At 40.9% G+C, this 17,587-nt stretch overlaps 1 protein-coding gene across 2 annotated transcripts in view; it reads right to left on the reverse strand.

The window, feature by feature from the left end:
- The window catches only part of PCSK5 (proprotein convertase subtilisin/kexin type 5), a 471,327-nt gene that overhangs the window by 128,102 nt on the left and 325,638 nt on the right, over positions 1–17,587 (reverse strand). For both annotated transcript variants that reach the window (XM_061627751.1, XM_061627741.1), the window contains exons 13-15: positions 16,600–16,736; positions 8,249–8,392; positions 7,834–7,936 (exon numbers count right to left, since the gene is read on the reverse strand). In XM_061627751.1, the coding sequence (XP_061483735.1) occupies positions 7,834–7,936; positions 8,249–8,392; positions 16,600–16,736 (384 nt within the window). The remainder of the gene's footprint in view (positions 1–7,833; positions 7,937–8,248; positions 8,393–16,599; positions 16,737–17,587) is intronic.

Raw genomic sequence — 17,587 nt, forward strand, 5'->3', positions numbered from 1 at the left:
TGTTTTCCAAATAATATAAAGCGGTATAGAAATGACATAAATAAATAAAAATAAATAAAATTATGACTTATGGCGACCCTATGAATCAGTGACCTCCAAGAGCATCTGTCATGAACCACCCTGTTCAGATCTTTTAAGTTCAGGTATGTGGCTTCCTTTATGGAATCAATCCATCTCTTGTTTGGCCTTCCTCTTTTTTTACTCCCTTCTGTTTTTCCAAGCATTATTGTCTTTTCTAGTGAATCATTTCTTCTCATGATGTGTCCAAAGTATGATAACCTCAGTTTGATCATTTTAGCTTCTAGTGACAGTTCTGGTTTAATTTGTTCTAATACCCAAATATTTCTTTTTCGCAGTCCATGGTATGCACAAAGCTCTCCTCCAACACCACATTTCAAATGAGTTGATTTTTCTCTTATCCGCCTTTTTCACTGTCCAACTTTCACATCCATACAGAGATTGGGAATACTTTGGTCTGAATGATCCTGACTTTGGTGTTCAGTGATACATCATTGCATTTGAGGACCTTTTCTAGTTCTCTCACAGCTGCCCTCCCCAGTCCTAGCCTTCTTCGGATTCCTTGACTATTGTCTCCATTTTGGTTAATGACTGTGCCAAGGTATTGATAATCCTTGACAAGTTCAATGTCCTCATTGTCAGCTTTAAAGTTACATAAATCTTTTGTTGTCATTACTTTAGTCTTCTTGATGTTCAGCTGTAGTCCTGCTTTTGTGCTTTCCTCTTTAACTTTCATCAGCATTCATTTCAAATCATTACTGGTTTCTTCTAGTAGTATGGTGTCATCTGCATATCTTAAATTATTGATATTTCTCCCTCCAATTTTCACACATCCTTCATCTTGGTCCAATTCCGCTTTCCATATGATATGTTCCGTGTACAAATTAAACAAATACAGGCGTGCCCCGCTTATACGGCAGGTTACGTTCTGGACCCCCGCCGCAAAGCGGAACCCCATTGAGTATAATGGGGTGCATCATGCAAAAATGCCGCAAAATGATGCAAAATGGGCTTTAAAATGGGGAATGAAAGCCGCCACATTAGTGGAATGCCGGGAAGCAAAGAGCTGGGAAGCGGGGCCCTACTGTAGGGTGACAAAATACATCCCTGTCTCACATCCTTTCCGATTGGGAATCAATCATTTTCTCCATATTCAGTCCTTACAGTAGCCTCTTGTGCAGAGTAGAGGTTGAGCATCAGGCCAATCAGATGCTGTGACGCCCGCATTTCCTTTAAAGCATCCCATAGTTTTTCATGATCTACACAGTCAAATGCTTTGCTGTAATCTATAAAGCACAGGGTGATTTTCTTCTGAAATTCCTTGGTCCGTTCCATTATCCAACGTATGTTTGCGATATGATCTCTGGTGCCTCTTCCCTTTCTAAATCTAGCTTGGATGTCTGGCATTTCTCGCTCCATACATGGTAAGAGCCTTTGTTGTAGAATCATGAGCATTATTTTACTTGCATGGGATATTAAGACAATAGTTCGATAATTACTGCATTCTCTGGGATTCCCTTTCTTTGGAATTGGGATGTATATTGAATGCTTCCAGTCTGTGGGCTATTGTTTTGTTTTCCATAAAGGATGTATATTGAACGCTTCCAGTCTGTGGGCCATTGTTTAGTTTTCCATATTTCTTGACAAACTTTTGTCAAAATTTGGACAGATTCAGTCTCAGTAGCTTGTAGCAACTCTATAAAGGGGGAACTTCTTTGGTAATGACAGTGAACTCCTGAGCTTGGCTTTGATGCTGCATTAGTTACCTCAAGTTGTAAATTCCACCCAAATCCCAAACTTTGTCATACTACAAGTTTAGGGAAGGGTAGAGAGAAAACAAATACTTTAGAGTGTGTTTGTTAACTCCTCCTTTAGAATCCATCTTTCTAGTCTTGTTCCTGACCTTTGGATTTTCCTTCCCGTTGGACAATCAAGGGAAAACCTTTTAAGTGGATGCTACATAAAGGGCTAACTAAACATATGGAAAACTGATTGTGGAATTATATAAAAGTTAACTAAGTAACATCCTCTGTGGCGCAGAGTGGTAAGTGGCAGTAATGCAGCTGAAGCTCTGCTCACGGCTGGAGTTCGATTCCAACGAAAGGAGGAAGTTGAATCTCCGGTAAAAGGGGTAGAGGTCCACTCAGCCTTCCATCCATCCGTGGTCGGTAAAATGAGTACCCGGCATATGCTGGGGGGTAAAGAAAGGCCGGGAATGGAACTGGCAATCCCACCCCATATATATGGTCTGCCTAGTAAGTGTTGCAAGATGTCACCCTAAGAGTCGGAAACGACTCGCACTACAAGTGCGGGGACACCTTTACCTTTAAGTAGTTGGAAAATAATTGTGGAAAGTGATTGGAATTTTGTTTTGGTTCCTGGGTTGATTTTTCTGTATAGAAATGTGAAAAGGCCTCATGCTGACCTGCACATATTGGGAAAATCAGAAATTAGGTCTGAGTTACAGCCTAGGTGGCCAGCTAGCCAGCTAACTGTAGTGTATGCAGTAATATTTCTATTCCTCTATGGCTGTTTTCATCCTTTGCCATCAAGTAATCAAGAAAAGTATATTGTAACTATAGTGAGTGCTTTAAAATAGTAAAGGATAGCCATTTTTTTCAGATCACTTTATCTGTTTATTTCACCCTGTAGTAATAAGCATCCAATCCTGTTCTAATAGCTGCAGAATAAACAAACTTACTTCTTACTGCAGGCAGACAAACATGCTTCTTTACTGCTGGCTTGGTAGACTGCACTGTTGTATTCATCAGGATGAGACCGAGCTTAAAATAGGAGCTTCTTTATTTAATAATTCTTAAACAGTAAAACATCTGAGCTTGTTCTGTGCTAGGCCTCACCCATCATACACAACACTGACAACATAAGATCTTGGAGTCTGACTTTGGCTCTGGACTGTTGCTGGTTCAGACCACCCTTACTGGTCATCCAGTTGCAGTCTTACTTGTGAACCAGGTTGTAATTTTGGAAGTGTCTTCACTCCATAACGTCTGTTGTAGTAATATTTGTAGTTTCTTTTAGCCATGTTGTCTGTGACATGGACTTTTCCCAAATCAGGCCACTTAGGATACATATTTGCTTCTAAGATTGGAATTGGTGTTCTTAATTGTCTTTCCATTATCAGTTGTGTGGGACTGCACTTTGTTGCATTGATAGGTGTTGCTCTGTAGCTTAGCAGTGCTAGGAAGCGATCTTCCTGACATAAGATTCGCTTTGCTGTTTGTACTGCTCTTTCTTCTTCCCCATTGGCTTGTGGGTAATGGGGACTGGCTGTAATGTGATAAAAGTCATATTTCTTTGCGAACAAAGTAAACTCTTTCCCTGCAAATTGCGGTCCATTATCTGTTACAAGTTCATTTGGGAATCCCCATCTGGCAAATATATTCTTCAGACAACTGATAACAGTAGAGCTTGTTGAATCAGGCATGTATGCAATTTCTATGTATCTGGAGAAATAGTCTATTGAGACTAAGCACTTTTGCCCTTGTAACTCACAGATGTCTGCTCTGGTCTATCTGGCAATGGAGTGGTAATGAGTGGTTCCTTCCATTGTGAAGGTTTATTTGTCTGGCAAAACTCACAGTTTGCTATTATTGCCTTGAGGTGTTGCCCTATTCGTGGCCACCAGTCATTCTTGCACGTTCTCTGCACTTAGTGATTCCTTGATGACCTTCATAGAGTTTTCCCAACATTTCCTGTCGCATTGTAGCAGGAATGAGAATTCTATCACAAAATAGGACTGCTCCTTCCAACTCTGTAAGGCTTCCCTTTTCTGCAAAGAAAGGCTTAAGGTTAGTTGCCACTTCAGACATGTACGATGGCCAACCAGTTCTGACAAATTTCAGCACCGTTGAAAGGTCTGGGTCAGTGCTGGTAGCTGCTTGAATGCATTGAAGGAGTGTGGTAGATATTGGTTTAAAGTTTGTAGAAGATTTACATAGATTTTGATTTCCTCAACTAACTGGGTTGTTTCAGGGTCTGGAGTTTCCACTGGATTTCTTGACAGTGTGTCTGCTATACCAAGAGTCTTGCCTTGTCTTATCATCTCCACAGCCCTCTCCAAAAGTGAGATTGGATTCCATCCGCAGCTTCTGGAACAGGTCTTTATCCAAAATTCTCACTAACAATCGGTCTCTGAACATTTCACTCCTGGCATTCCCAAAAGCACATTCATCAGCTTTCTCATGCAGACATCTTATGTAGGCCTCCACAGATTCCCCTGGTTTCTGATGTCTCTGGTGAAAGCATGCCCTCTCATGAATGAGATTTTGCTTTGGCACTAAATATTCATCAGATTTCCTCAGGACTAGGAGATAGTCATCCTGGTCCTCTGCAGCAGCAAACTCAAATGATTTAAATATCTGCTCTGCTTGCTGGCCCATGGCATAAATCAAGGAGCATACCTGAATTTCTTCCTTCTCTTCATTCAGTTTTGTAGCAATGCGGCATCTAGAAAACTTCTGCTTCCAATCTGACCATGCTGCAGGCCTGGTGAAATCAAAGGCCTCTGGTGGGGAAAACATTGCCATTGCTTTCCTTTGTTTTTTTTCCAGTTGTCCCAGGAGCTCTGCTACTCTGGAGACATTATGAGGATTTCTTAACTTCTGACACCATGTTGTATTGATCAGGATGAGACTGAGGTTAAAATAGGAGCTTCTTTACTTAATATTTCTTAAACAGTAAAACATCTCAGCTTGTTCTATGCTATGCCTCACCCAGCACACACAACACTGACTAACTAACTCCAGTAATTAAATCAGTCTAGCTCCTGCTAGAGGGTGTAATACCCTCTAGAGAAAGTTAACTCTTTCTTTGCTGTGTATCTAACTTAAAGATACATTTCACTACAAGCACAACTGAAAATGAAAAACAGAGCAAAGGGGGACTTCCCGGAAGGATTGCTCCGCCTGTGGCTGCCTCTGAGATGAGCTCTGTCTCAGAGGAAGCTTTTTTCAGTTTAAAATCAGTCAAAAGGGAACTATGACTGGTATAAATGTTCTCCCAGGCAAGGGTGAACCAAAGAGATTATCCACAGAAACTTCGTTGGGCTGTCGGTGGCTGCAATTGATCAGGAATTCCCTGGGAAAAGAAGGCATACCTAGCAGCCGAGGACGGAGTTAGGACTTCCAGCAAGCTGGACTGGAAAAAAGCGAGACGTTTTTCTTTTAAACCATCTACAACAGGCGAGCTTTCTTCTGTCTAATCTTATCATTTGGCTTAAATTACTACAGCAAAAGAGATTTGTTTAAGAATCAGCAATCAAGATACCTGGGTGAGTTACACTTCTCTCTTTTATACAAGGAATTAAGGAGGAGGAAAGAAAATTTAAAAAAACTTATCTTATTTTTTTTTGGCAAAAAGCCGGCCTGAATTTGGAAACTATAAAGATTAAAACGGATGAGGGGCAACTTACTCGAAGAGAAAATCTGATTTAGATGATTATTTGATTGATATATGTCTGGGACTATTTTTTCTTGGACTACTTTCTTTAGACGAATCTGCTGTTCATGTATGTTACTAATTGTTCGACGCTGTGAACCAAATTTGTTTTGCATTCTTGGACGTGCGGGAGATAAGAACTGTGCTGGCCAGATGATGTCAACAGGCATGGAATATTAACTCTTTTGTTGTTGGAAAAAAGCCTTTATGTTTGGGAACAGTAGTTAATATCAGAAATTAAAGGCTTCTTTTGGAATATTAACTCCTTTGTTGCTGGAAAAAGAAATAAATTGCTCTCTGCTTGGGAATAGTGGCTATATTGGAAATTGAAGGGTTTTTTTCCCCTCGGTCTTAAGAATGACAATCAAGAAAGTGGCTGAGACCCTGGATGTACAGGAAGGGGTCCTCTCTCTAAATATGTTTCAGAAAATAATGGATGAGATTGAGATGGCGAAACGGGAGCTGAGACAGGGTAGACAAGAGATGAAAATTGAATTTGGCAAAATGAAGCAGGAGCTGAAAGAAATAGGGGATTCTATGAGAGAGGAGGTAGATGAGATCAAAGATATAACTGGACAAGCAATAGAAGATGAAAGAAAAATTAAAGGGAGGATGCAAGTCCTGGAGATTGGAACAGATATATCAAGTGTGGAACTGGAAAAATATTTGGAGTTTGTGGACCCTGGAGATAAAGATTACTGTTTGGAATTCGGCGTTGTCCCTGGAGAAATTGATGAAGATATCAGAGATAAAGCTATCAATGTTTCGATGGAATTTCTGGACTGGAATGATTTGATGGAACTTGAAATAGAGAAAATTTATAGAATTAATTCCAGATATGTGACAATGGAAAAACTCTCAAGAGATGTGCTAGTGCATTTCGTAAAAAAGAGGAACAGAGATATGACTTTACAACAATATTTCAGCAACACATTCAGAATTGATGGCAAGGAAATATTTGTGATGAAGGAAATTCCCATCAGACTCTTACTATATGACTATGACTATGACAGCAAGATTATTATGGATGCAAGGATGGAAGTTCGAAGATGGAATTAACACTGATAATGGAAAAATGGCTATTGAAATTACTGGACCTAGCAGACTTGATGAGATGGATTAATTGACATGTTTATTTGGAGAAAAATCGATGGATATATTTCTCAAGGAGTGGAAACCTCTCTTTGACTTTTTGCGGAAAGAATAAAGTGACGTTAATGAGATTTGATGATTAATTAAGATAACTACTGGAGGAAAGTGATTTTGTAATATATCAAGAGACAGGTTTGTTATATATTATAGACCTATAACTGATCTGCGACAAATCGGAAGTCAACATTTTATTTTATTGTTTAATTTGTTTCTTTTTTGTTTTGTTTTGTTTTGTGTTTGAAAATTTGAATAAAATTAATGATAAAAAAAAACAGAGCAAAGGAAGTCCAAGGGGTGGAGTCTAACTGTAGCCCATAATATAAACGTCTAATATTTAACTCCAAGAGTCATACAACCTGTTTTTTTCAGGATCACTTAAGTAATTATAGGGTGATTGTGATCATGAAAAATCTACCCTTAATCAGGGCAAGTCTTGAGTCACCAGACTTCTGGGGGCTCTTTCAGATGAGGCTTTTGTTGTGCCCTCACCCTGCCTTATTCACTAAATTTTTCAGAGGGTCCTATTCCTAAATTGCTCCTTTTCTTAAAACAAGCCATCATTCTTTAAATGGAGGTTGCCATTGTCTATCATGTTACAAATTAAAAAGACAATTTCCCCCCAAAATCTTGGAGTGTGTGTGAAGCACAGCTATGGGAGGGGCAGTGCCCCCATTTGCCCCATTCTGGCTACAGGCCTGGGCTTACTCCCAGGCAAGTGGGTACAGGATGGCAGCCTAGGCTTAGGTTTAGGATTGGCACTGGAGAAAACAGGGTTCATGTGCCTTTACCAGCTGTATTCTCCACAATCAGGACCAGGAGGATATAGCTGACTGCCCATGATAAATATGAAATTGTCAGAGGAAGGGGAAGAAACAGCAATGACTGTACACTTTCTAATGTTGTGTCATGCCATGACACCCATTTTGTGTTATGCCACACCCCCATGGCAACCGTTTTGTGACTGGCACCCTCAGCAGTCTCTCAAAATTTGAAATGTGCCCCCAGTCCAAAAAGGTTGGCCACCTCAAAGTTAGTCAAGCCTACTGACAGTGAAAATGGAAGCGCCTTCTAAGAGTATCCCAAATAAGAATTTTGCCCAGATTCAAACTGGTTTGTCATGAAGGTTAGAGATAATTAACTAATTTATTTTATTTAACAAAATTTATATACCACTTGAATGTAAGTAAAACAGGGGAAAAATCTTACCGTGTATTGTTTTTAGATTTGTAGTAGTAATGTAGACAGTCATTGCAATGGTCTGGTCCTGGCCCACCACATCCTACTTTACTGCACTCTGCATTGCATGGACCTTTTACCCAAAGGAGGAAAAACAAATCACTGTCTGCTTTTATCTATCAGTAATTGTTAGAAGGTATTGGGCTTATCATGTATTCGATTGGGAAGCTGAGAAGATCAAAACTGGAAATATTGTGGGGAATTCAGGGTCTCTGAGATAGACTCTGATGTGTAGCCCTTTTCTGCTATAGAGCCACTAACCAAGCTTTTTTTTTTTAATCAAGACATGACAATGACAATATGGAAAAGGAAGTGAAAAGGGGCTTGCTAATCCTTTACCCAAGAACACTGGTGACCACATTTGGAAAATACTGCTAAATATTACCTGCATAGTCATCCGCCCCATAATCTTCTGTAGGGTCTTCTATTGGACTTGAGCGTACTCGTTCGGCTTTTGGAAAATCATTTCTTGGGGAATAAGGCTGAATGGAAGTACCATAAAGTACTAAGGACCACTCTTTTAATTTACCTAGATGAGGCATATTGAAAACATGAGATGTGGAAAATACTTTTTCTATATTTATTTTCTCTTATATATTTTTACTTTAGTCTCAATTATAAACAAAAATGCAACTACTGGGAGGAAGGTTGAGATATAAATTTAACAAACATACAAATAAACAAATAATAGTTATTATTAATAATATAAATACCAATAAAAATGTCAAACTCTCCCCTCTTCCCACCTGAACAAACCTATCAACAATGGCAATTTCAGTATTAGTGCAGGAACAAAATTATTTGACACTGCCACAATATAGGCCTTATAATGGACATTAAGCAATGTTTCGAAGGAAATGGACTGCCTTCAAGTCAATTCCGACTAATGGGTAACCCTATGAATAGGGTTTTCATGGTAAGCTGTATTCAGAGGTGGTTTACCATTGCCTTCCTCTGAGGCTGAGAGGCAGTGACTGGCCCAAGGTCACCCAGTGAGCTTCATGGCTGTGTGGGGATTCGAACCCTGGTCTCCCAGGTCGTAGTCCAACACTCTAATGTTTAGTGAGATTCTAATAGAGTTTTCTACCATTTATGTTCCAGTTGACTCCGAGTGTCACATATGAACAAACTAGTCAAGAAAGGGTGGTGTTTTAAAAGAATAAATTCAGCCCTTTTCTTAAAATTATTGATTGCAGTACCAAGTTACTTCTTCAGTTTTCTCCATTACCATTGCATCTGGCAATGTTTGTCAGTACAGATATTCTGGGTCGTGAAGTGCACAGTTCTCTTTGCATTGAGGAGCTCTTAGAACAGAGGTGGAGATCCAGCCAGTAGGCCAGATCCTTAGATTCCCCACCCTGGGCAGGCTACTATGACAGGTGGATAGGGCTGCCCACATATCAGTTGTCTGACATCACAACAACATCAGATAACCCATTTTTCCTTTGCAGCACAGCTTGAATTGTTTGGCTGATCAGTGCTGCCTTCAAGTGCTGCTTTTGGCAGGTATCAGCTACACTCCAGAGTTCCTGAACTTCCAGTCCCAGTGGGGATAGAGATCAATGCTGATGAGAGCTAAATTCAAACCCCACTTTTGATAGGGGCAGGCTCCCCTCAGGAACTCCAGAGTACAACCGATACTAGGTGGGTCTGCAGTTGATGTCAAATTTAAACGGTGACATATACAAGCCAAAGAACAATTGGGAGCACATTTTAAGGCTCCTGATTGTTCCTTTTTAGCTGTGTCTTTACCTCTCCCACACCTGATGTCATACCGTCATACCGTATGTGATGGACAGATTAAGATGGTCTGTCCCCAGAGTCTAATGGAATCCACAGGGTTCCTGAATGCCCTGGGGGAGTTCCCAGTAGATAAAGCAGGTGACCCTGTTGAAGCCCTTGTCATGCTATGGAACAGTGAGGTGCATTGGGCTGTTGACACAGTTGCCCCCTCTTTGGCATTGTGGAGCCCGGTTTGTACATCAGTGAGCTACGGCAATGAAACAGGCTGGACGACAGCTAGAACGCAAGTGGTGAAAGATATGCTGTGAGGCTGATCGGGTACGAGTAAAACATCGTAACTGTGCCTACTGTGTGGCGGTGAGGGCAGCGAAGAAGGCCCACTTCTCTGCCACCATCGCAACCTCAAACAGCCATCCAGTGGAGCTTTTCCATGTTGTCATGGGTCTGTGGAGTTCACAGGCCCACTGTGAATTGTTTGCAAGGCACTTTGAAGATAACATTGCTTGCCTCCATAGCAATCTTGATGCCTCATCCACATCTGCTATAGTCCCCAGTGAGGTGTCCAGTGCAACTTCCACTGCAACTTCTTGGGATTGGTTTCAGTTGATGTGGTCTGATGACATGGACAAAGTTTTTGCGATGATACGGCCAGCAACGTGTCCTCTCAACCCTTCCCCTTCTTGGCTTATTAAAGCTTGCCGAGGGGGTTTGACTAAGTGGATCCAGGGTGTGCTCAACGCATTGTTATGGGAGGGAGTGGTTCCAGCCACCCTGAAAGAGGTGGTGATTCAACCACTCCTGAAAAAGCCCACCCTGCACCCACTGGTTTGCAACAACTACCACCCGGTCACAAATACCCACTTCTTAGGGAAGGTGATTGAGAGAGTTGTGGTGCAGCAAATGCAAGTATGCTTGGATGAAACAGATTATCTTGACCCATTCCAGTCTGGGTTCAGGCTTGGTTATGGGACTGAATCGGCCTTGGTTGCCCTGATGGATGACCTTTATCGGGAGAAGGACAGGGGAGTGCGGCCCTGTTATTTTTACTTGATCTCTCAGTGGCTTTTGATACGATTGACCATGTTATCCTTCTGGGCCGACTTGGTGAGATGGGTATTGGAGGCAGTGTTTTACAGTGGTTCCAATCCTACTTCCAGGGTTGTTTTCAGAGAACAATTGTGCTTTGGAGTGCTGCAGGGTACCATCATGTCCCCAATGCTATTTAACATCTATATGAAGCCCTTGGGAGCAGTCATCAGGAGATTTGGGGGGTGAGGTGTCAGCAGTATGCTGACAATATCCAGCTCTATTTCTCGGTAACACTTGAATCGGGAGAGCCCTGGACCTGTGCCTAGACTCAGTGTGTGCTGGATGAGGGCCAATAAATTGTATGAATCCTAACTAAACAGAGGTGCTGTGGGTTGGTGGTTCGTGAGTTCAGATAATGGGTCAGTTGCCTGCTTTGGATGGGGTCATGCTCCCTCTGAAAGAGCAGGTCTGTAGTCTGGGGGTGCTCCTGGATCCATCTTTGTAGCTAGAGGCCCAGGTCACTTCAGTGCCTAGGAGTGCCTTTTACCTGCAGCTGTTTCTGGAGTAGGATAGCCTGACCGCTGTTGTCCATGCACTGTTAACCTCCAGGCTGGATTACTGTAATGCACTCTATGTGGGGCTACTCTTGAAGTTGGTCCAGAAGCTGCAGCTTGTGCAAAATGCGGTGGCAAGACTGCTCACTGGGGCAGGGTATCGCAAACATGTCACCCTCCTGCTGAAAGAATTGCACTGGCAACCTATTGGCTACCAGGCCAAGTTCAACGTCCTAGTTTTGGTGTACAAAGCCCTATACAGCTTGGGACCAAGATACCTGAAAGACCGTCTTATCCCTTATATACGAACCCACCCGTACACTGCGTTCAAGATCAAAGGCCCTCCGCCGGGTGCCTACTCCAAGGGAAGCTCGGAGAATGGCAACAAGGGAGAGGGCCTTCTCAGTGGTGGCCCCAAATTATGGAATGATCTTGCTGACGATGTGCGCCTGGCGCCAACACTGTTATCTTTTCGGCGCCAGGTCAAGACTTTCCTCTTCTCCCGGGCATTTTAGCATGTGTTTTTATATTGTTTAAAATTTTTAAATTGTGTTTTAAATTTTTTAAAAATATGTATTTTAAATTGTATTTGTTTTTAGTTACTGTAAACCGCCCAGAGAGCTTTGGCTATGGGGCGGTATAGAAGTATAATAAAATAAATAAATAAATAAATATATACCCTGTTGATCACTGCACTTTGCAGGCGAGGACCTCCTGCAGATACCATCTCATCAGGAGGTCCGTTCTGCACAACACAGGAAGTGGAATTTTAGTGTAGTGGCATCTACCCTTTGGAATTCTCTCCCCTTAAATATTAGACAGGCGCCATCTCTGTTATCTTTTTGGTGCCTACTGAAGACTTTCCTCTTTCAACAAACCTTTTAAGTAGACTTTATCCCAGTCTGTGTTGGAATTGCTTTTTAATATATTTTTAAACTTTTTTTAAAAAAAGATGTTTTGACGCTTTTCAAAATGTTTTTAAAGATGTTTTGTTTTAATATGTTTTTAATGGTTGCTTTGTTTTAATATATTTTAAAGTCTGTTTTTATTATGTTTTAAAGTGTTTTTAGTGCTTTTGTTTGCTGCCCTGGGCTCCTACTGGGAGAAAGGGCAGGATATAAATCTAATAAATAAATAAATATGATATCAGGTGTGGGATGTTGGGCGTGGTTTGGGGAAAACAGCCTTGTGGGCCAAATCAGGACCCTTCACCAAATCAGGGTGCACAGTTGACAGTGCTGAAGGAGGCAACTATAAGCCCTCTCCTAATGAAAACTTCACATGATCCAGCAGTGTTTAGCAACTGCAGGCCTGTGCCAAATTTACCAATTGAAAGGACAATTGTGCAATAACTCCAGAAACTATTAGAATATAAGGATTATCTGTACTCATATCAATTAGAGTTCAGTCCAGGTTTTGGGACAGATACTTCTTTGGTGGCCGTGGTGGACACTCTGCATCTGGAGTGACAGACATAAGGAGTGTGATCCTGTTGGTACATCTACATCTAAGTGTCATTTGTAAAGGTGACCATCAAATCCTTCTGGATTATCTGGAATGATTGGGAGCACTATTTTGCAAAAGAGAAACAACTACTATTCCCCATGAGTTTTGACTTGTGGGTTTCTACAATGTTTCATCTTATGCCATCTACTGTTCCTTAATATCTATATGCAACTATTTGGGGGGGGGAGGTGTGATCAGTATTGGGTGTCAATTTGTTTTTTGTTTTTCAACAAATCTGAAATCAGCAACAGAATCCTTGACTAAGCACCTAAATGTTGCTATATGTTGGATGAGGGCCAGTAAATTGAAACTTGTTCCAGAGAAGACTAAATTGCTGATGGTAAGCTGACCTTGAAAAGTGGGAATGTGGTTGTTCCATCTGTATACAAAATGGTCACACTTCCCCTAACAGAGTAGGTGCATAGTATGGGAACACATCTGGATCCTTGATGTTTAGATGACAGCAGAATGAAGCTGAGCTGGTGAACTGAGTATGGTCCTTACTCTTGAATAAAGATTATTGATATCCTTTAAAATGGATCAGAAACTTCAGGTACTGCAAAATACTTCAGCCTACTTTCTGATAAGAATAATAATAGAGGATAGATAACTCCACATTTTGGCTAAGCTGCACTTGTTGCATATATGCTTCCAAACCCAATTCAAATTTTGGTAAGCCTGTTTTTGAAGTATATCAGGGAATGTCTTCTTCCATATGTGCTTCCCCGTCCTATGCTCCAAGGGAGCGGACCTACTATGTTCCATCTTTTGTCCAAATAAAATTGGTAGAGGCTAGGTTCAGGACCTTCTCTGTTGCGCTCATGCTGTGGAACAGGAAGCCCCTTGACTACTTGGTTGATGACTATATTCTTATTTCTAAAGGCCCTCGTTAGCATTAGTTTTTATGGTCCCATTCCATCTTATTATTTATATTGCTGTGAATTTTGTGCTGCTGTCTTTTCTGTTTTATCTGCTCGTGTTATGCTTGGAAGTGATTTTGTATTGTGTTTTGCCCTGCATTGTTTTTTATTCCTGCATTCAATGTCTTTTAGCTTGTATTGTTTTATTTTAATTGAATTTCATGGTGTGGTTGTTGAATTTGTTAGTGTTTAGTTTTAGAGACTCCGTCTATGTTTTATTGTTGAAAGCAGTAGCAGCTGGTGTGGTGGGACAGAGCCCTTCTGCTGATACCGATGTTGCTACACCTGACACCAGCTTTGCTCAGGTTACCTTGACAGTGCTGGGTGGGACAGGGTGGTGGCAAGGTTGGGGCTCCACAGATGCATTGGTGAAGCCAATTCAGCACTTCTGCCAGTGTATGCATGCAGCCCCACCACACTGGCCCCTACTGGTTGTAAGTAAACTTGGATGTTTTGGCAGAGAAGTGACTCTTAAATCTTAGAAATAAATAAATATTTTAAGATGGGAAGAAAAAATGTCGTAGTTTAAAGACAATATTTGTGATCCTGACAAACAATGGCTTTGATAATACTGCCAATGCAGTTGTTAACTATTTGTCTAAAGCAGGGACCACCAACTTAATGGTCTCCAGATGCTGTTGTACTCCAACTCCCAACAGCCCCAGTCAGTATGGCTAATGGATGGAGATGATGAGAACTGTAGTTCAACAACATCTGGAGGTCACCATGTTGGCTACACCAGTCTCAATGGAAATCTGTTTTTATTTACTATGCATTTATGTATTTATTTAAGATATTTATATACCACTTAATCATTTGCATTTCTAAGTAGTTTTATCTGCTTTACCTGATAACTAGACACATATTTGCATCCACTCACATAATGTGGAATAAACGGCAACCTAAGATCCTAAAACACTTGTATACAATTTAACTCATATGATTTCAGTGGGATTTGCATACATTTATGTACACATGTGCAACCTGGGGTTCAAGGAACTCAACTGAAAAGGGTATCATAAAGGCTTCCATCAGCGGAACAAGGAGGGAACCAATTTTCAGTTACCCCCTATCCCCAGCAGCCCCCCAAATCCCCTAAATGTGCTCTGGAGGATCCCCCCATCCTCTGTAGCAGGCCTAAGGTTGTGGGGGGCTGCAGAGAAGATTCCCCTCTGCACAGCTGAAAATTGCTTCCCTTCCCATTCTGCTGCTGGAAGCCTTACTGTCTGCTGAGGAATGCTTCTAGCCTAGTTGCTGTTTCAGCTTTCATATTTTGAGAACATCTAAAGCTGTGGATATTTGTGTTATTTACCTATACTATAGTTATGTAGGGTTGTAGTTTAGACCTTCTAATTTTTACTCAATTTGTATCTAATCAGTTTTTATTTGTTTATAAGATTTATATCCCACACTTCATCCCAAGTGATCTCAAGGCAGGTTGCAACAGTTTAAATTCAATAAAGCAATAAACAATATTAAAACCATCAAGACAACCATATAGTTGCCTATATCAAATATTTGTGACTGTGCAGCTATACACACAGATATTTAAAGACCTGCAGGAAAAGAAAGGTCTTCAGCTGGCATTAAAAGTTAAGTAAGACTAGCACCAGCTGAACCTCGAAGATGAGTATGTTCCACAATTGGGGTGACATTGCCAAGAAAGTCCTCTGACAAAGAAATCTGTGTTATTTAAACATGCCTAAAATGCATGAGATTATTGATTTCATTTTTTGAGGAGCTGATGAATGTGGTATTCAGAAGCGACTTGTAGCTCCAGTGAGCTTCCTAAGTGCACAGAGATTTGAACTTGGATATTCTGCATTTGAGCCAATTAGAGCCAATTATATTATAGTATACCATATTATATTTTAATGGGGGCTTTGCCCCCTTTCTCACTTCTCTTGCCAACTTCCCATTCCCAAACATGCACACACCAGGCATCCCCAAACACACACACATCACCAAACAGATATAAAAATAACTCACAACACACACACACCAGGCACACCCAAACACAGACACTCAGAGACCCTTGCAAACACCCCCCGATACCCCAACCACTTCACCCTTCCTGCAATTCCCCCCAGGAGTTGGAGCATGCCAGCCATCATGAGCCCACTAATGCTCCTCACCTGTTTCTGTACTGATTTGGTGCCCCCGCTGCTACCCCACATTGCTGCTTCTGCCTCAACAAATGGTGCCACCGCACAGCATGCTAGGCCTCCTTCCCGCTTAAGAGTGTTTACCTGCATCCTGCCCAAGCTCCCACCACTTGCTCCATGGCTGTTTGTCCTCCCTCCTGGCTGTTTGCCTGTTTGCTCCACACCTGCTCACTCGCCTTGCCAACCTCACAGCTGCCCACTTGCCTCACAAGCCCTACACCTGGCAGCTCCACTTGCTTGGTCACCTTCCCCTCTGCCAGCCATCCTTGCTTTCCTCATGCCCTTGCCTTGCTTGCTGCCCTGCCGTCATACCTTGCCCCCACGTGATGCTGTGTGATGGCATGACAGCTTAGGAAAGCATTATATAGTTAGATAGATATTATTGTTACTACTACTAGTAAATGGTACAGCAGTCCATTTCTGTGACCAGTTTCCCAATTATGGAGAATATATGATAGCCAAGAGGCTGGAAGAAAATATAGTGCAAGATGCTGACAGAAAATAACCTACAGAAAATAATTGTCATTTACATTTATTTATGTTAAAGCCTACCAAAACTAAGCTGAGGTCAAGAAGATTCAACTATATCCATTCTTATGACTATAGAATACCCATTCTTATGGGTTGTGTGTTGACCACCAAAACTTAAAACCTACATTAGAATGAAATCTAGCAGAAAAAATGATTTTGAACTCACCCTAGCTGAAAAAGAAATATACAAGTATATATATATATATTTTTTTAGCATGGATGTTTATTAGAGGCTTTTCTATTACTGAACCAAAGTGCATATCACTAACACAATTATGGGATACATACCTGGAGTCTTGACATTTCTCAGTTGTGATGGGGTATCATAAATTTCCAAAATCCAGTCACCAGCTGCTTTTTCACCCCAGCAATGAGTAGTCATGAACTCCCAGCTTTTAAATCCTTCCATGGAATGGTCAAACAGCCTTTTAAAGAAACCAGGAACAACAGGAATTAACATATGAAAATAAGAATACAAGAACATATGGGAACATGCTTTTGTGCATACTTTTAACTAGTGATGTGTATGAATTTAGCAAAACTCGAATTTGACACCAGATTTCCTATTTATCTGTCTTTTTTTGTCTTCATGGATCAGGTTTTTTTCTAGCAGTTTTCTGCAGCTGAAGTGGATTTTTTTAAAAAAATTGCCTCAAAAATATAGATATGAATATTGATATTTTTCTCAAAATATTTTTTGAAAAAACTATGAAAAATGATATTTTAAAAAATATCAAATCAGTTTTTAAAAACCGAATCGGTATTTATTGCACATTGCAAACATCGATCCCTTACAAAGCGGTACCGGAAGGAAGTTCAATGGAGCAAAAATTGAAGCAGCACCAAAATGCAGATCTCATCCCTAATTTTAATATTATATAATTATTAAAGAACCTGGACAACCCCAAAGATCCAATTACATTAACAGATGCAATTAAAATGTACACTGTCACATACACCCAAGCTCCTGTTTCCACTTTCCTGTAGAAAGGCATGTAGGGTGGAACACAAAGAGTATGGGAGGAATGACATGAAGGGGAACCAAAGCTACTACCAAACTGTTGCATACTCATGCTTGTGCTCACTTATAGCCTTAAGCTTCATTCTGTAAGTAGATTTACTGATTTACTAAGTCACAAAACACAGACATTTTAAATAATTATGCATGACCCTGGGTCTATCAGAGGGAAGGGACAATGTCTGTTTTGTTACTGAATCTTGGTTTATAATATTGTCCCAATTTCGTCTGGATTATGAATTTGACATTCAAGTGGTC

The sequence above is a fragment of the Rhineura floridana genome, chromosome 1, assembly GCF_030035675.1.
Source record: "Rhineura floridana isolate rRhiFlo1 chromosome 1, rRhiFlo1.hap2, whole genome shotgun sequence".
Taxonomy (NCBI): domain Eukaryota; kingdom Metazoa; phylum Chordata; class Lepidosauria; order Squamata; family Rhineuridae; genus Rhineura; species Rhineura floridana.